The 19,352-nt window shown below is 52.0% G+C and overlaps 1 protein-coding gene across 5 annotated transcripts in view; it reads left to right on the top strand.

The window, feature by feature from the left end:
• The first annotated feature begins 316 nt into the window (after positions 1 to 316).
• Positions 317 to 19,352, top strand: part of TENT4B (terminal nucleotidyltransferase 4B) — a 37,575-nt gene continuing 18,539 nt past the window's right edge. For 2 of the 5 annotated variants that reach the window (XM_053663201.1, XM_053663200.1), the window contains exons 1-3: positions 317 to 764; positions 1,140 to 1,202; positions 1,775 to 2,352. In XM_053663201.1, the coding sequence (XP_053519176.1) occupies positions 723 to 764; positions 1,140 to 1,202; positions 1,775 to 2,352 (683 nt within the window). In that variant the 5' untranslated portion in view covers positions 317 to 722. The remainder of the gene's footprint in view (positions 765 to 1,139; positions 1,203 to 1,774; positions 2,353 to 19,352) is intronic. The other 3 variants (XM_053663199.1, XM_037141587.2, XM_037141589.2) reach the window with 3 other exon arrangements.

Raw genomic sequence — 19,352 nt, 5'->3', positions numbered from 1 at the left:
GGGAGTGGGTGGGAAAGGGGAGACAATTGTATTCAAACAATAATAAAAAAAAAGAAAACTATTTCTATGCCGTGCTTTATTTTTGCTTATTTTGTCAGGGTGAATAGCATACAAATTACTACTCCTCCTTTCCTGGTTGTGCGATTCTCAGTATGCAGCAAATCTCAGGAATTTTTAACACTGTAGGTAGCAAAGCAGCAACAAATACAAGGAACCAGAAGCCTACAGGGTTTTTTGTTAGGTTTTTCCATATTTACAGCCACGCCATTACCTCAGCAAGAAAATAGGTAGAGCAATGCTTCGCTGAAAGTTTTTCATCATTTGCCAAAAAAACTTTCCAGGATATCGAACTCCCAAAACAGAAGGCTGAAGTCTGGCCCGGGGACTTTGGACCAACTTTAGAGGCACACAGGACATGTGTTCATTCTCCTTTTTTCTCCTGATGACTTGAAATACTGAAAATTACCTTTCCCTTGTCTTTTTAACCACAGGAATTGGGAAGTCAGGCAAATGACCACCTCGTGGAAAAACCTCTGCTGATGCCAACAATGTATGGTCCTCTTTTTAGTCTGTTGATTCTGCACTAAGGGCTTTCAAGGGTGTTAGTGCACCTTTGGGGCGAACGAGGTTTCTTTACACACCCAACAGTGCGTGTCTATCTCCACGCCTGTGCATCCCTGAGTGTTCTGTGTGTGTGGCTGTGTAAAGTGGGTTTTGAGCCCATGTCTTACACGTTCAACGGAGATGCGCGTGCAGCCATGCAGGTGAGCGCAGGTTCCCCCGGTCTCGGTCTCGGGGTGCGCGCGGTGGGGTAGGGGGAGGGGGAGGAATCATTCGCCAAAGCTGGCGGCTCTCCACCGGCCTGGATGCTGCTGGGAGGGCACAGGGCGCAGCGCGGTGGCCGGGCTGCGGGGGCACCTGCGCAGCCAGCTTCCGGGCAGGGTCCACGGCACGTGCTCGGGGTTCTGGAGGCGTCTTCTCGCTTCTGGAGGTGTGCCTAGAGCGGAGACGTAGGGAGGGGTCGGGACCCCGGAGGACGTCCGGAAGACCGGCGGGTGGGGGGAGGGCGCCGTGGGCGGGGCGGTGCCTCCCACCATCCAGTCCCCACCGAGCTGACGGCCACTTCCGTCCGGCCTCAGTCTCAGGGACGCGGAAACCGAGATCGCCAGCGGCGTGCGCGTGGGGGCCACCTGGACGCCCAGGTACGTGCGGCTTGGTCCCCAGCTGGCGCCAGGACGGTTGGGCTCGGCGGTTGCGGACCCCACCGAGCTGAGCCTCGGCCTCTGTGACGCACGGAGCGGCCTCCGAGGCTGACCGGGTGGCGCTGCACGGCAGGGGCGGGGTGGGGGCGGGGCGGCGCGAGCCGGGCGGAGCCGGGTGAGGCCCCGCCCCCGGGCCAGAGCCGCGAGGACGCTACCGAGCAGGCGCGTCTTGCCGCCGCTGCCGCCGCCACTGCCGCCGCCGTAGCTCACCCTTCTCCGGAGCCGCTGCCGCGGCCGCCATTTGCACGGGGACCGGGTGACAGAGGCTCAGCGGTGGGGCGGAGGGAGGGGGAGGGCCGCGGAGCCCCCTAGGGCGGGAGCGACGCCGCTGGCGCCGGTCGGACTCCCTGTGAGACCGCGCCGCCCGAGGCGGGCCCCGACCAGCAGCAGCAGTAGCAGCGGCGGCAGCCGAGGCCGGGCGTGCGCCTGAGGCGCGGCGGCGGCCCTGCGGGCAGCGGGAGGGCGGGGGCAGCGGCCGCCGTTTGATGGATCCGAGGATCGCCTGGTTCCAGCCAGAGCAGCTCGGACCGTCCAACAGTCTGTGGATGCAGATCTGGGAGACGACCCAGGGGCTGAGGAACCTGTACTTCAACCACCACTGTCACAGCAGCGGCGGCGCGAGCAGCGGGAGCGGCGGCGGCGGGAGCGGCGGCAGCCCCGGCAGCCCGGGCAGCTCCGGCGGCGCGACCCCAGCCGTCATGTACCGCTCCGGGGAGCGCCTGCTGGGCGGCCACGCGCAGCCCGCAGAGCAGCGGGACTTCCTGCCCCTGGAGACGACCAACAACAACAACAACCACCACCAGCCCGTGGCCTGGGCCCGCCGCGGGGCCGCGGGCCCCTCGGCGTCCCCGTCCCCTTCGGCGTCCCCGTCCCCGCACCCCGTGGCCGCCGTGCCCTCTTCGGAGCCCGCCGACCCGGCCTCGGGCAGCAGCAACAAGAGGAAGCGCGACAACAAGGCCAGCACCTACGGACTCAACTACAGCCTGCTGCAGCCCGGAGGAGCGCGGGCCACTGGGGGCCGCGACGGTGGCGGGGGCGCATACAGCGGGACCCCCTGGAAGCGGAGGAACTACAACCAGGGCGTCGTGGGGTGAGTGGGGACCCTGCGGCCTGGTGCCTTGGCCTTTGCACACGCGCAGCGGGGCACATGCCCACAGAAAGGGGTTGGGGGGAGCCGGGCGAGGCCACCCCACCCCCTTCGTTGCTGCTTCTGGGGGGGGCTGACGGACATCCCTGTCTGTCCACCATCCTCACCTCCCTTTGACCCTCCTTAGCGGTCCACACCCTCCCTCGCCTCCCTTAGTCATCTACACTCTTCCTCTCCACCCCTTCATCTTTTCCCACCCCCTTACCCATTCATTTTTTCCTCTAGTCTTCCCCCTCTCCACCACTCGAACACACCTTCCTGGCTGCTTCCTCCGTCCCTCCCCACCTGGCTTCTGTCCTCACACCCCAAGATGAGGTTACTTAGCACGGACAAATCATTAATTCCCCCAGAATATTCCTGTGTTAGTGCTATTCGATGGAACAGGACCTGGAGGTGCTTGGCTTGCCAAGAATAGAAACATCCAGAAAGCTCCTCCCCCTCCTCTTCCCCCTCCCCCTCCCCCCAATCCCAAACAGGACTCGTCAGCTCAGTGAGGCTTTGTGCTATCGACCCTTTGGTCCATCTTTTCTGTGTTCTGAAAAGCGTGTTGCATTAGCGATGCCGTATTCCGTGGAGAGGGAGGGATGGGTGACAGCTAAGTTGAGGCTGGTGGAGTGGTGAGCTCTTCTCCTGAGGCCACTAGAACTTTCTAGGAGTTCACTGTCTCGGGCCCAGCCTCTGATGGCAAAGTTGTCACCAGCAGCGGCAGCCAGCCGGGGCGTTCATCCTGGGGGTGACTGTGTGCTGCTTGGGTGAGGGTTGCACCACCAAAGAGTGTGTTTAAAGTTCAGCCGTTACAAAATGCGATCTTACCTGACCCCTAGTGAGTTATGTCCAGAAGCAGCTCGACTTTTTCTCTGGGACAGCCCCTGTAGTTGGGTAGGTCACCAGGAGTGTGTGTGTGTGTGTGTGTGCGCGCGCGCGCCCGCGCGCTTACACACCCGCCTTGAGTATGGGGAATGAGCTTTCACATTGCTTCTCAATTTCCAGATCCTGGTTTACCTTGGGGCTCCGGCAGGCAGATGAAATCACTGTTCGTAATCCCGGGTGAAACCTTCTCCTAGGCAGGCTCACCCGTGCCACTCTGCCCTGCCTTGGCAAGACAGTGGCGCAGGTCTGGGGGAAATGAGTTGGTGGGTTCCATCTGCTTCTAGTGGGCTGGTGTCTGCCCCATGCGCCTGTTACAGCTGACCCCTTTCAGTGGAGCGTTGTAGGCCTGGTACCAGGGAGCCCGTCAGACCCGCCCCTACGCCCCGAGGGGAGCCTGGAGGGGTTGAGCCTTCCAGGGCGCTCTCCATGGTCACCACATTTTCATAAAAGGCTCCTGGGCCCTTCCTGTTGGTATTTCCAAGGTGGAGTGGGAACCGGTGGCCTGGTGGCAGACAAGTGGATGTGGAGGGGTTCTGCTGGTGTCTTTTCCCAGGGTAAGAAAACTCCAGAGAAGTGGTCACTGTCAGCTGAAACCTCGCAGTTCCCTGGTTGCCTTTTACGGAAGCCTCTGTCTGTCTAGCAGAGATGCTTTATCGAGTCCAAAATGCTGGCTGCCTCTTTCTGAGAATTAGGAATCGCCCTCTCCTTTACTATTTGCTCTTTATTGCTGAGGGTTCTGCAGAAGGGTCACGCTTGAACTTAGGTAGAAGCAATTTGGTCTTGTTCCTGATTCAAATATTATATTGCCCTCAGAGGGATTAAAGGGAGGAATTTCTGTTTCCCAGAGGGATTACTGTTTGAAAACTGCTGACCACTTTCTCGGACTTGCCACTCTGGGGCCACCTCCTTTGTAAGATGTCAGCAGGTCACACTTTTCTTACTTCGTCAAGTGTTTCCTAAGCGTTTTCGTAAGAGTGTCTGGGTGGTTAAAACTTTAGACTTTGGGTCCCTATTTCTTGAGTTTGCGGAAGTTTTGCTATTTTCAACGCAGATATTTAAAAAATCCGAGTTCAGAGCGCTATCTGACGCTATTCTGAGATTAAATATAGTAAAACAGTTACCAGCACTCTGCGTTCTCGGCATGTGACCGACATTTAGCTAATAGGTCGACCGGTCTGGGCAGTCCCTGGCTGCAGTCGGGCAGTGGAGGAGAAAGCACGCACACAGTGGACCAGAACCATGCGGACAGCTGCGTCCACTCTCTCATGTCTGGGTCTCTCCGTGCGTCTGTGCCTTGGCCAGACTGGTGACTGGCTGCCTGAACACTCGGGGTACAGTTCAAACTCCTGGCTTCTCTGTCGCCCGGGTTCTGGGTTTTTTTGTTCCTCCTCTGAACTCCTGAAGTGTTTACTCCGTGCCGTGTGGCTTGCTGATCTTTACTTTTCCTTTGAGGTGTGTGTTTCTTCTTAGCCACTAGGTCGCTAGCGAAGAGGGACATTTCTTAAATGTAGATTAAGGTACTTGGATTTCTTCATCCCGAAGTCTTCATAGCCCTCTTGCAAAGCTGAGCTCCCCTGGTTGCCTTCCCAGCCTCCTCCCTGTTCCTCAGGTCCCGGAGCGCTCTTTCACTTTCCTTTTCCTCTTTCTGAGGTCACTTTCACTTACTCTGCTTCTTGGGGTTCATTTCCCTCTGAGGCTTATAGTCCCATCTGGTTGTCCCTGAGAACGAGCCCTAAGCGTCGAAGATTTCATTGTTGACCACCCTGGAGGAGGAGAAGGTGAATGCAAGTACAAGCCCAGGAACCGTAGGGAGATGCAGAGCCCCCGGTCCGAGCCCCCGTGTCCGGAAACTACGTGTGAGAGCTGTTGGCGCTCGTCCAGGCTCATTAGGAGAGGTCTGGCTTGGCCGCGCTGCCGGGCGTGGGGGGGTTTTCTCAGGGCGTGGACGGCTATTTAAAGTCGTGTTTCCGAGGACACATTTGATTGGGGGGCACCAAGAAGACCCCCTTGGGAAACCTCAGTTTAAGGAATAATCTGCTTTTACAAAAAAAATAATAAAAACATTTATTTATCCATTTATTTATTTATTTATTTATAGAGGAAGGGAAAGAGGAAAATGTGGATTTGTTGCTCCACTGTTCATGCATTCATTGGTTGGTTCTTATATGTGCCCTGACTGGGGATTGAACCTGCAACCTTGGTGTATTGGGATGATGTTTCAACCAACTTAGCTACCTGGCCAGGGCTGCAATAATCTCTTGAAGGGGGTGACGGGTTGGGAACAGAAAAAAACGAATGTGAGTGCCTGAAGGTGAGGATGGAGAGGACCCAGAACCCCTGCGTGGATCTCAGAATCACCTCCAGCCTTGACCTCGAGTGACTGGGACAGTGTTGGTGTCACCACTGAAAAAATGAGAGGGTGATGTTGAGGTGCAGCTGTCCAGCAGGGAGTTGAAATTTGTGGGGTGAGGTGCAGTTGCTCTTTCTGCTGTGGGGCTGTGTATTTCCTTGTGTCCCTGGTCCCCCTGTCACGGAGCCCAAGGTGCTGGCGCTCTTCCTCAGCATTATGGCCCCTTTCCACTTATTCCCACAGAGCAGGATCAGCGAGGCTGGTGCTTGTGCTGAGCACCACACAAGGTGGTAGATCAGGAAGTGTAACCTAGGTTGAGCACACAGGAATTTGGAGGCCTGGGGCACGTGCTTGCCGTGCGTATGTTTCTGTGTGTTTGCAAATGTAGCCCACAGTCATTCTTCCGTGAACTAGAACCTCCAGGCTATTTCTTTTCGCCACACTGGGTACTGAAACGTGCTTTCAAGAGGACATTCCGTTTTCTACAGTGTAGCGTCTGCAATTGTCATTCACATCTGAGAATTTGTCAAAATCTGGCGTACTGTGTTCAACTGAGTCTTGTTCGGCCGCAGCTCACCTTCTACCCGAGACCCGTGGCTAGTGAGCGAACTCTGTCACTGTCAGAGTCGTCGGCATTTCGGGACGTGGGATCTTTTTCCACCTCCGCTGAGTGTGTCGCTGTTGGAACAGGGAGGGAGTGGTTTTTCAGTGCCTGCCCTGTGCTGTCACAGCAGGGTCAGCGAGTCGTGGGAGAGCGAGGATGCAAAAGGGGCACTGGGACAGTTCTGGTCCTGGGCTGCCCGTTGGCCTGGGGTCCCGACCTCGTCTAGGGAAGCCTGGTGTTCGAGTTCCAGAGGACCTGTGGGAGGAAGATTCAGCGCACCTTTGCTGATATCGGATTGATCAGATACTCTTGTGATTAGATGTTCTCGTACCTGCTGGAACGGAGAAAAATTTAAGCCATTTTTTAAAGTGAAAAATAGAAAAACAAGCTGTTACGTGATTTCACTCAGCTTTTTACTCTCCTGTCTGTTGAATCCATTAGAGTAACGTGTAGTGGAGGAAACTATTTCAGGATCACGCCCACGGCAGTAGAGAGTGTGCGTATTAATCACCAACGCACACACGTAGGTATGGGGTAATCTTGAAAGGGCTGCAGGCCAGAGAGGATGCTTACCTGGAGACTTCGGGCCCAGCTCCTAGCAGCTGGCCGGAGAATCCTGCCTCTGCTCTTTCCTACGGAGCTGACTGGAGATAGCTCAGCCTGCTTGGGGAACTCAGAGGAACAGAGAAGAGTGTTCTTTGTCCCCCTCAGAACATTTGCCAGGGACTCAGCTGCTGCAGCACCACAGCAGCCTCAAATTCATTTTACCACTTTTAAAATGACGTAGAATCAGCCCTGGCTGGTGTAGCTCAGTGGAGCGAGCGCAGGCCTGCAATCCAAAGGGTCACGGGCTCGATTCCCAGTCAAGGCACATGCCTGGGTTGCAGGAAAGGTCCCCAGTAGGGGGCGTGTGAGAGGCAACCACACGTTGATGTTTCTCTCCCTCTCTTCATCCCTTCCCCTCTCTCTAAAAATAAAGAAATAAAATCTTTAAAAAGATAAAATGACATGGAATTATATTTTTCTTAGACAGTATTTATTGGAGTTGAGGATGGCCTTCTGAGCTAGACTTTTCATTTGCTTGGACCCAAATAGCAGGGGAACCTTTTATTTCCGTCCTGTAAGTGACTGGTGACGTAAGAGACTTTTGTATGCTTAGGGCTTTGGGCCATAATGGAAATTTGAGTTAAAGATTTTGAAGGAAAAAAGATGCACATGGGGTCATTGATATTGTGCACGGGCCCCTGATTCACTTGAAGCATCTCAACTCACCGTGCGCATTGAACATTTCACACAGTATCTGGTAGTCAAACTTGGGATTCTGGCTGAGCCCTTGCTTTGCGCCGAAGCTGGCTCCTCAGCACGGAGACCTTTGTCTCCAAATCGCTCTGTGAAATCACGGGCGCTCGTGGTCACCTTCACACACTGCCTCATTCTGGTCACTCTGTGATAGCCCCACCTGAGGTTGTATCGTTTTTCTTTGTTTAATTTTACACTTCATTTTGGCATACAGAGTCAGAGAAATTTGCAAAAAATAGTGCAGGAAGACCCCATATTCCCTTCAGCTACAGTAGGTGCGACAACAGCATCTCACGTAACTGCAGTTCGACATCAAAACCAGGACACTGACATCGTTTTCATCCGCAGCCTCATTCAGAGTCCGCCTGTGTTACAGGCACTCACGTGTGTGTGTGGCTTACGGCTTAAAAGGGCCCAATTTTCAAGTTTCCTTTGGTGTTATTCTTAGTAATATCATTTTAACTCTGTTTCTCTTTGACGTTCTGGGCAGTGCTTCCTCCACGTGCCCCTCCTTTCTGAGAAGCCAGCGGGAGCGCAGCTCGCTGGATGTTGTTCTCCGGAAACACACGAAAGGGCAGCTGCAACGTTGCTTTGGAAACCTAGGGCCCGGTCCTCTTGCATGTTGGGAGGTAGCCTTCCTTTCCGTGGTCATGCCTCGTTTCGGGAGAGCCCTGTGCTTGGTGGCAGTTTGGGGTGGTGTGTGTAGTCAGGCTCATCTCTTCAGGAGTTTTATATCTGAACAGCACTTTCAGGCTGGGCGGAATAAATACCTTTATCTTCTAGTTGACCCTAGACGAGACTGCGCTTCATTGGAACTGTTCTCTGGACTGGCATGGGACCTGGTCTCTTGTCCTTTTCCTTACTGGCTCCTTGTAGTCTCTGCTTTGAATTTGTCAAAATGGGGTAACTCTCCGTTAAGTGTGGTAAATTTCTGCCAGAACAAGCGTAAGAATCCAAACTGTTTTCCATGGTGGCTAAACCAGTCTTCGTTCCTGCCAACACGCACAAGAGTTCTGTTTTCTCCACAGCATCGCCAACACTCGGGATTTCTTGTCTTTCTTATTCTCGCCATTCTAACAGGTGTGAGGTGATACTGGGAAAAAAGTCTTACGTTGGAAGAAAGCATTTTTAAGTATACACACATATTGATTCAAAGAATAAAGGAAATAACGTAGACGTGCATTAAAAAGTCTAACAGTGTTGACACCTAGCCCTGGCTGGTGTGGCTCAGTGGATGGATCGCCATCGGCCTGTGAACCAAAAGGAACTGAGGGGTCGGCGGTTAGATTCCCAGTCAGGGCACAGGCCTGGGTTTGAAAAAGGGTCCTTTCTAGGGGCTGTGCCCCCAGTTGGGGGCGTGCAAGAAGCAACCAGTTAATGTATCTCTTGTGCACTGCTGCTTCTCTCCCTCTTTCTCCCTTCCCTTCTCTCTAAAAGTAATATAAATAAAATCTAAAAATGTTGATATCCAACGTGAGCAGTAGTTACAGCCTGGTAGTAGTTTATAGGGGCTGTATCTTTCTTGCTTTGGTTTAGCTGTACTTATTCTGTTTATATACTTAAAACTTGTGAAGAGGGTAGAGCTTCTGATAAGTATTCTTGCCGGGCACGTAAAAAAATCAGTGAGGGCTCAGGAAGGAACTTTGGGAGGTGACGGCTGCGTTTCTGGTCCTGATGGTGGCATTGGTTTCATGACTGGGTGCTTGTCCCCAAACTCACCGAGTTTTATACGTTAAATATTAAACATTCTATATGCCAGTCATACTTCAGTAAGTGGTTTTGAGAATCAGTTCTGTGGATGGATGATGGTTATGTCTACACAGTAGTGAGAACATACTGCTATAACTGTACTTAAAAATGGAAAATAACCTGGCTGGTGTAGCTCAGTGGATTGAGCGCGGGCCTGCGAACCAGACAATCGCGGTTCGATTCCCAGTCAGGGCACATGCCAGGGTTGCAGGCAGGTTCCCTGCAGGCCAGTTCCCAGCAGGGGACGCACGAAAGGCAACCATACATTAATGTTTCTCTCCCTCTCTCCTTCCCTTCCCCTCTAAAGATAAATAAATAAAATCTTTAAAAAAAATGGAAAATAAAATTTTTTATAGTTGCAAAGGGCATACTCTCCCACATGTTAAGGGTACTTTAAAATAAAGTTGTAATGATCTCATTTAAAAAATTAAAATTTTATTTTAGGAAAAAAATGGTTAAAATAGTAACTTTTATGTTACATGTATTTTACCACAATTTTTTAAAATGGGAAAATATTTTTTAAAGTAAGAATATTGACAAGGAAAAAAGAGTTATTTAAAATTTTCCTGTTATTTCAGATGTTTACTTATTTTGGGGCTTAGGTGACTAGTCTAATTTCCGTGTGTACTTGATCTGACAGGACACAGTTATGTCCGGTGAGGGTTCTCGTGGTCTGATGAGAACGGGACTCTGAGCCGGACCCACACACAGTTGTCCCCAGGGTGAACCTGACACTTGCAGAGGACGATCACGTGACCACTGCTCTGCTCACGGACTTGACTGATGTACGGCCACACGGTGGGGTCACCTTGGGGGTTGATTTTCAGAGGTCATTTCTTCCTTTCTGTTTTTTAATCGATAGAGTGAGCTTCCGACAGGTTAAGTGACTTCACCAAGTGTCACTGCCGGCGGAGTGCCCTTTTCTTTACCTGGGACCTCAGCGCTCCTGTCGGCCCGCTTGGGACTTCCGGTGAGCCCGGCGCTGGCGCGCACGCCCCCTGCACACGCCCCTGAGCTGCCTGCCCAGGACGGGGTCCTGCTTCTCCTGCTCAGTCGGGCCAGCTCTCCAGCCAGGTGCTTCAAAGCGGGTCTCAGTCGGAGGAAGTTAAATACAGTTCCGATGCCTGGAGCCCACTCCTCGGAGATTCCGGCTTCATAGGCCTGCAGGGGTGGCGGCTCTCACATATTTTTAAAATACTGATCATATACAGCACAGGCTGAAAAGTACTGCTTAAAGGATCTTTTTAAAATAAAGTTTTAAATTTTTAAATTTATTTTTAGAGAGGGGAAAGGAGGGAGAAAAACATGGATCAGTTGCTTCTCATGTGCCCCCTGCTGGGGACTAGCCTGCAGTTAGGCATGTGCCCTGACCGGGAATCGAACTGTCAACCTTTGGTCCGCAGGCGGCCGCTTCGTCCACTGAGGCACACCGGCCAGGGCGAGGATCTTTTTTTACAGGTTCCCAAACCTGGCTGAGTGTCAGAATCCCTGGGGACCTCTGAACCCCGCCCCCCAGTCCAGGGCTCCAGAGGGACCCCTAGTGGGGAGATGTTGAACTCATCGAAGGTCTCTCTGGGGGTGGAACAGCTCTACCTCCCCATGAACTTTTCTCTGTGAATGAAAACTAGACCCAGTGGATGAAGCAGCTTCAGAATGGTTATGTGGGCCGCAGACATTTTAACCAATGAGTCTCACCGGGGCCTGGTAACACGCTTGCTTTTTGGATTAGAAGTAAAAATGCTTTGCCCTGGCCTGGCGGCTCAGTGGGTTGGAGCATCTTTCCGTAGACCAGAAAGGTTGCGGGTTCCCTGGTCAGGACACGTGACTTGGGTGGGTCCCCATCTTGTAGGGGAGGCAGCTGATCCATGGTGCCCTCCCTCCCTCCCTCTCCCCTCCCCTCTCTCCCCCTCCCTCTCTCCCCCTCCCTCCTCTCTCTCTAAAGTCAATAAACATATCATTGCGTGAGGATTACACAAAAAATAAAAATGCTTATTATGGAATTTGAGATTTATGTATAAGGTTTTCTTAAAAATAATTTATTTTTAGAGAGAGGGGAAGGGAAGGAGAAAGAGAGGGAGAGAAGCATCAATGTGTGGTTGCCTCTCATGTGTCCCCTACAGGGGACCTGGCCTGCAACCTAGGCATGTGCCCCGACTGGGAATCCAACCGGTGACCCTTTGCTTCACAGGCCCGTGCTCAATCCACTGAGCCACACCAGCTAGGGCTATGTATAAGGTTTTAAAAAACTTGGTTTTGTACTGAAATGGCTTTCTGGGGAGGGGGGCGTGAGGGGGTCTGGGTTTGTTTGGGAGCAGGGAAGAGCGCTTCTGTGGTGGGAGAGGGCGGGCTGCCCCTGGGTTTGGATGTGGGGCAGCGGGCCCTCGGTGCTCTCTATCGGCGGGGCTCGGCATTCTCACAGGCTCGACCTTCCTTAACGGAACGTTAGGTAAGTCACATGCCACTTGTGACCCAGAGATTTTTCTTAAGTTTTAATTTTGTAACTTAGAATTCTCCTTCTAAACACTTCAGACTTTACCGACAAGTCTGGGGTCTGCCGTGAGCACCGTCCAGCCCCAGCCCCTCCCTGGGAGTTGCTGGTCACCCGGTATCCTGTGGGTGCCCCCCCAAAGGTTTCCAGTCAGGTAGAGTGGCCACAGAAAATACGTCACTCTGTAACTTTTGCTCTTTTCCATTAAACACGTGCCGGGAATTGGTTCATGTAGGTTTAAGTGGAGTGGTGCCATCGTTTTCAAAGCCGTTCTCTCCTCGATGACCACAGGGGTTGTCCAGCGGGCATTCGGACAAGCCTCCGTGTGCACGCGTGCGGGGCATGGCCGAGGCCGGGTTGTCCTCCAGCCCGGGGGCGATGGAGTTGCGGGGCACTCGGGAGCACTGGCCGAACTTGTACTTGGTGACGTGAAAACAGAGCGTATCGGGTGTAATCAGTTTTTGTTGCGGTTGTCGCAGGAGGAGCTGCGCTTTGGGTGCGTGGCGCTGACCCAGTGCCAGGGTGCCGGTGCTGACTCGGAGGCGTTTGTCAAAAACGCCGAATTAGGTTCGCGATGCGAAGATGATGGACAGGTAACGGTTGCCAGAATAGCTGTGTCAGAACAGCAAGAAACAGCAAGAGGATTGGGCGTGTTCTGTGTGTCTTCGGGGCTTGCCTTTCTTCACGGTGTTAGAAATTTCAGTTGTACATTGAGTCACTTTTCTTGTATTTTCGATCAACTCGACTGTAAAGTCACAACAAACGTGCCACTTCAGAGCAGCGCTTCGTTGTAAGGCATCCCTGTTTGTCAGTCCCTGTAAACTCGTGTTCACGTCGCGGTACAAGACCCATCTTTTTTTTTTTTTTTTTTTTAAATATTTTATTTATTATTTTCAGAGAGAGAGGAAGGGAAGGAGAAAGAGAAGGAGAGAAACATCAATGTATGGTTGCCTCTCATGTGTCCCCTCCTGGGAACTGGCCTGCAACCCAGGCATGCGCCCCGACTGGGAATCAAACCGCGCTCGCATGGTTCGCAGGCCCGCGCTCAGTCCACTGAGCCACGCCAGCCAGGGCAAGACCCATCTTTTAAATCAATTCCCATCAACCCAAAAGGTCTGGCTGCTTGGGGTGGTGACATCTCGCGTGGTCTTTGCCCCATGTTCCCGTGGCTGTGACCGCAGTGTTGGGGGGCGGGGGTACGTCTTCCTGTATCAGTCCGCACGTGGACCTAGGCTTCACTCTCTGCAGGTGGGCATCTCAGTGGCATTTTGTCTTCTGTTGTGAAGAAGGTGCTGGCAGTACACGCAGCGCCTGTGTTTCAGCTTCTCCATCTGCGTCCCTTGGAATGAAGTCGAGAGTTTCTCTGTGTTTCCAGAAAGACCGTGAGGGTCAACAGGGAGGGAATTGTTGCCGCCCGTTCGTGAAGGTTTTGTCCCGTGGGTTTGTTGGTGTGTGTGTAAACATGTTAGTTCTAATGCCTTCTGCTTCGAAGTTTCCTTGCGGTGCATGTGTCCATTTTTCTTGTGCTCATTCCTTCCTTCTCTGAGCTGGAGGCGGCGGTGGCTCGGACACCGTGGACTTGGGACATTGGCTCTTTGTCCTTGGCCGGCGATCAGTCAGGTCCCCTGCCACCAGGTGAGGTGGGTAGTACGGCAGTTCCGGAAGTGGGTGGCGGTGTTTTCCACAGGAGAAGAATGCCAGAGAGCTGTTCAGAGCTGTCACTTTTTCCAGGAAATGAGCAAGGCTCCCTAAGTCAAGGTCAGTTGAAAGACCTGGAGTATGAGCTCATTGGTGAGGAAACTAACGATGGAAGGTTTTTGTGTGTGTGTGACCTTCTATGGGTGCCTGAAATCACCCTGTGAGACCAGCAGTGCCCAGGAGGGGCCGAGACGGGCAGGTCACGGGCTCTGGGGACGTTTGAGAAGCTGCAGGAAGACCTCCAGCCAAGTTAGAGGCGTAGGTGGACACACTGCGCCTCCTCGCCCAACCAAAATAAGAACAACAATTTAGAAACAAAGAACAACCAGTATGGACAGAAAATTGAACTGTATGGAAGTCCGACAACCAAGGAGTTAAAGTGAGCACCTTCATCCAGACCTGCAGGAGGAGTGGAGTCGGGCTGCCGGCTGAGAGGGGTCACGGCAAAGCTGGGGCTGGAGGACCCTGCAGGTGGCGATGGTGGAGGGGTGCAGCGCACGAGGCCGCTGACGACCCCGCGGTCCCACATTCGTGTGCAGATAAACCAGGCAGAACTGGGGAGCAGGACAGATCCTGCAACCCAGGGCCCCAGTGCAGGGAAATAAAGCCTCAAAACTCCAACTGAAAACACTTGTGGGAGTTGAGGTACAGGGAGAGACTCCCAGCCTCACAGGAGTTGGTTGGAGAGACCCACAGGGTCCTAGAATATACACAAGCCCACCCACCTGGGAACCAGCACCAGAAGGGCCCAGTTTGCTTGGGGGAAGTGACTGAAACCTGGCAGAGAGTGGAGGAAGTGCCATTGTTCCCTCTTGGACCCCTCCCCCACAGTGTCAACCCAGCAACTGGGTTGCCCCGCCCTGGTGAACACCTAAGGCTCCGCCTTTCACTACATAACAGGCGCATCAAGACAAACAAACGACCCAAATGAATGAATAGATCGAAGCTCCAGAAGAAATACAACTAAGTGACGAGGAGATAGCCAACCTATCAGGTGCACAGTTCAAACCACTGGTGATCAAGATGCTCACAGAATTGGTTGAATTTGGCCACAAATTAGATGAAAAAAATGAAGGCTATGAAAAGTGAAATAAAGGAGAATGTACAGGAAATCAACAGTGATGGGAGGGAAACTGGGACTCAGATCAAGGGAGTGGACCAGAAGGAAGAAAGAAACAACCAAACAGAAAAGAATGAAGAAACAAAAATTCAAAAAAATGAGGAGAAGCTTAGGAACCTTCAGGACATCTTTAAATGTTCCAACATCCGAATTATAGGGGTACCAAAAAGGGAAGAGGAAGAGCAACAAGTGGAGAAGTTATTTGAACAAATAATAAAGGAGAACTTCCCCATTCTGGCAAACAAAATAGACTTTTAGGAAGTCCAGAGAGCTCAAAGAGCTCCAAAGAAGTTGAACCCAAGGAGGAACGCACATCATAATTACATTACCCAAGATCAAATGAAGGAGAGAATCTTAGAAGCAGCAAGAGATAAGGAGACAGTCACCTACAAAGGAGTTCCCATCAGACTGTCAGCTGATTTCTCAAAAGAGACCTTACAGGCAAAAAGGGGTTGGAAAGAAGTATTCCAAGTCATGAAATCCAAAGACCTACATCCAAGATTGCATTATCCAGCAAAGCTTTCATTTAGAATGAAAGGGCAGATAAAGCGCTTCCTAGATAAGGTCAAGTTCAGGGAGTTCATGATCACCAAGCCCTTATATGAAATGTTAAAGGCACTTACCTAAGAAAAAGAAGATAAAAAACATGAACAGTGAAATGACAACAAACTCAGTTATTAACAACCATATCTAAAACAAAAGCAAACTAAGCAAACAACTAGAACAGGAACAGAACCACAGAAATGGAGGTCACATGGAGTGTTAGCAACAGGGGAGTGGGAGGAGGAGAGAGGGGGAGAAGGTACTAAGTAGCACAGACGGTAGGTAGAAAATAGATGGGAGGGGGGCAAGAATAGTATGGGAAATGTAGAAGCTAAAGAACTTATGACACATGGACATGAACTGAAGGGGGGGAATGTGAGTGGAAGGGGCTATGCAGGGTGGAGGGGAGTGAAGCGGGGAAAATGGGACAACTGTAATAGCATGATCAATAAAATATATTAAAAAAATAAAAAGTTCTTTAAAAACTGCAGAGCTCCAGGGCTGGGTCGTCTTCACATCGGAAGCTCTCAGGCCCTCAGATCAGCGGAGCCCCTTTGATTCCTGGTCCCCTTCAGGCCGTCATGTCACGTGGGCTGCGCATGTGCTCGGAGTTGGTAGCATGCGTGTTGCCCTGCTCGTGTGTGGACTAGAACGTGGGGGGGCGGTTTTGTTGGGGTTTTTGTAAGTCGGCTGTTACCTTGATACACAAGCCTTCTTTTCAGTGGCCCGCAGGCCCTCCCAGGCCTCTCCTTTGGCTTTGGGGTGGCACACAGCTGCCTGTTAATGCACATTGGGGTCACTTCTGTTGCGGCTGTCGTGAATAGTGCTGTGCACTTTTGGTGTGTGAGTGTTTGAATTTCTGCTCCCAGTGCCTCTGTGCCCGTTCCTGGGAGTGGCGTTGCTGGGTCACGTGGTGTGCCCACGTGGTACTGGACTGGCTTCCTCTGCTCTTGAGTAATGTTACCTTCTCCTCCGCGGTGCGGGAGGGTCCTGCTTTTTCTGCATCCTCACCAACACTTACTTCCTGTTTTGTATTTACCCTCTATTTTACTTCTGTTTCTGTGAGGTTTTTAAAAATAGTAATAGCCGTTCGGACAGGCTGAAATGGCATCTCCGTATGGGTTTGATTCGCATCCCTGGAATGACCGAGGGTGTTGAACATGTTTCGGCACAGCCTCACCGAATCACACAGGACATCGGGGACAGGACTGTTCCCTCGGGGAAGGGGGGGGCAGTGTACTTGCTGCGGGGAGCAGGGGGCAGAGTGGACCATCCATTTTTCAATCAGTAAAGCATGCTGGACACTGATTAACTCGTTGGAAAAAAAAGTGATAAAGTAAAAATAACCGGAAGAAATATAGTCAGGTTTTTTAAGTAGACGTTATTTTTTCTGAGCAGTTCGAGATTCATAGCAAAATTGGCTCCTCCCACAGGGCACGTCGGTGCCGATCAGGAATCTACCCTGATACGCCACTGTCGGCCCATCTGTAGTTCGTCAGCATTCTCACTGGGTGAAGAAATGTCAGCACATTTTATGGGTTTGGATAAACATATGAGACACACGCGCACTGTGGAATACATAGAGTAATTTCCTTGCTCTACAAACCATCTGTGCCCCCCCCCCCGCCGCCACTGACCCTCTGCCCGGTCCGTAAGACAGTCGGACAGTACCTGCAGCCTTTCTGATTGGCTTTTTCATGTAGTAATAAACAAACACTTAACGTTCCTGTGTCTTCTCACGGCCTTGATTCCTCACTTCTTCTGAACAATATTCCTCGCCTGGAGTCAGTTTATGTATCTGTCAGCTGCTGAAGGATGTCTCGGTTGCTTCCAGCGCCTGGCAGTTATGAGTAAAGCTGCTGGAAATGTGCAGGTGTTTTGCACGAACATGCATGTCCGGCTCGTGCGGGTGGATACAGAGGAGCCGGGTTGCTGGATTGTGTGGTGGGAGTACGTCTAGTTCGGTGAGGAACTGCTGAACTGCCGTCCTCGGCGGGCCGCACCACACGGTGCCCACCAGCCGTGGCCGAGGTCGCCGTCGCTCCGCGTTCTCGCGGGCACTCGGTGTCGCTGTTCTGGGGTTGGGCCGCTCTGACAGGTGCGCTGTGGTATCTCATCCCAATTTGCAATCTCCTAATGACATGTGATAGCAGGTATCTCTTCATATGCTTATTTACCATCTCGGTGGTTTTTTTTTTTTCCCCAGTGTCTGTTCAAGTCTTTCGCCCATTTTTTCGCCCATTTTTCTTTTGTTTATTTTTAGAGAGTGGGGAAAGGAGGGAGAGAATCATTGGCTCGCAACCCAGGCATGCTGCCTGACTGGGAATGGAACCCGCAACCCTTTGGTTTACAGGCCAGCGCTTAGTCCACTGAGCTACACCAGCCAGGGCTCGCCGGATCTTTAACTGGGTTGCTTTTTTTGTTGAGTTTCAGGAGTTGAATATTTTGTACATCAGTCCTTTATGAGATTGTGTATTTTACAAGTATTTTCCCCCAGTCTTTGGTTTGTCTCTTCAGTCTCTTGATAGATATTTTTCTAATCTCAAGGTCAGAAAGGCTTTGAAACATGCAGGAAAGGGAGACATCAGAGTGGCGATTACAGACACCAGAACTGCACCCAGGCTATGGTTGTCTGTACTGTTTCATCTCGTTTAAACCACCTTTTGAAAATTATATCAGAATTTTGAAATTAAAATGTTACCTACAAGCCTAGGTATCTGGCTTACCTTGAGAAGGGGGAGCATTGGCATCCAGGGCTCACATCCTGTGTGGCCGCAAAGGGCAGCGGGAAGGGACAGCCTCTTCCTGCAGGTGGGCGTGGCCTCTCCCCGGGCCGCCTGCCCCCCCTCCCTGCGCACCCCACCCCTGCAGGTGCACGGTACAGGTCCATCCATTTACTCAGCTCTCTGTGCCTTTAAGGCAAAGATTCATAGGTGTAAGTCCATGAGAATACAGAATTTACGAAAAAACACTGCACAAAATGGAAAGACTAACAAGAAAAGGACTTGTCTTCATGGCAAAAGGTTAATAGCCACAATATGTAAAGAATGGTAATGAGCCAATAGGAAACACAGCCCCCAAAAATAAGAATAAAAAATTGACTCACAGTTGGCTGTTGGCTTCATGGGGGCTGCTGGGGCCACGCCTGTCTTGCTCCGTGGAGTATCTTAGTGCCTGGCTTGGTGCCTCGCGCTTTGTGGGCATGTAGTAAATATTTGTTAATGATAATCAGTGGTGGGTGGGCGACGTTTACTGGGGGCCTATCACGTGCTCGGCAGGCAGCCAGCCCTTTTTGTACCCCCGTGTCACCCCCATGGGAGCCCTGCAGGAGAGGCACTCCCCTCATGGCCCACGGGCTCGCAGGCTGCAGAGGCTAAGCAGCCACCCTGCCGTGCCCTGGAGGGGGTGCTGCCGAGGTCTGACCCCAGCCCACGCTCATCACGCTGCCGTGTGCGTGCCTTCCAGTAGCTCGTTGAAACGAGTGGGAAAAGATAGGATATAAATGTCCAGTAAACACGGAGAAAACCCCTAGCCTTATTAGGAATCAAACAATACAAACAAAACGCTTTCCAGTGGGGTGGGGGCTGCAGAGGGACCCTCATGCTTCCCTGAGGGAGACTGTGTCAGCACCCGCCTGGTGATGGGAGGGTTTGGGGAACGTTCTGTAAAGGTCTTAGCTGCTCATACCTTCGCACCAGGGGGTGAATTTGTTAGGAGAAAAAGGAGCATCGATTGCAGATTTCTGTGCTAAAGTCAAGTCGTGGAACATGGGAAGTCATCTAAGTGCCCAGCAATAAGGGATTGGCGGGATAAATGATGGCTCACTGGCTTGCTGGAATGGTGTGCAGCCATTAAAATTCAAATGGCACTCAGGGTGACCGGGGTGCAGCCCCCATGTCTCCCATGGCTCGGACGGGCTGTGAGGGAAGCGTCAGCAGCAGGCGGCGGCGTGTGTCCGCACAGTGGCCCCCGCTGTGTGCTACGGCCCGGGGGCGGGGCTCCAGGTGACTCTGCGTACTTTTTCCCGTGTGCTGTCCAAACAGCCGTAAATTCCCACGAGTCTCTCTCAGTTTATTTTGTTTTAATCTGGAGACAACATAGGACCTCCTAAAGTCAAGGAGCCTGGTTTACACAATGTGTTTGGCGTCTGTGGTGAGTGAATTCTCTGAGTCCGTTTGTCTTTGTTTTGCCGGAACTTTCAAAAAGCTTCCCTAGACAATAC

This window comes from Artibeus jamaicensis, unplaced genomic scaffold, assembly GCF_021234435.1.
Source record: "Artibeus jamaicensis isolate MK-2021 breed Jamaican fruit bat unplaced genomic scaffold, CSHL_Jam_final contig_3152, whole genome shotgun sequence".
In the NCBI taxonomy this organism is placed as follows: domain Eukaryota; kingdom Metazoa; phylum Chordata; class Mammalia; order Chiroptera; family Phyllostomidae; genus Artibeus; species Artibeus jamaicensis.
Note: the sequence above shows the minus strand (reverse complement) of the source record. Positions and strands in the feature narration are given on the sequence as shown.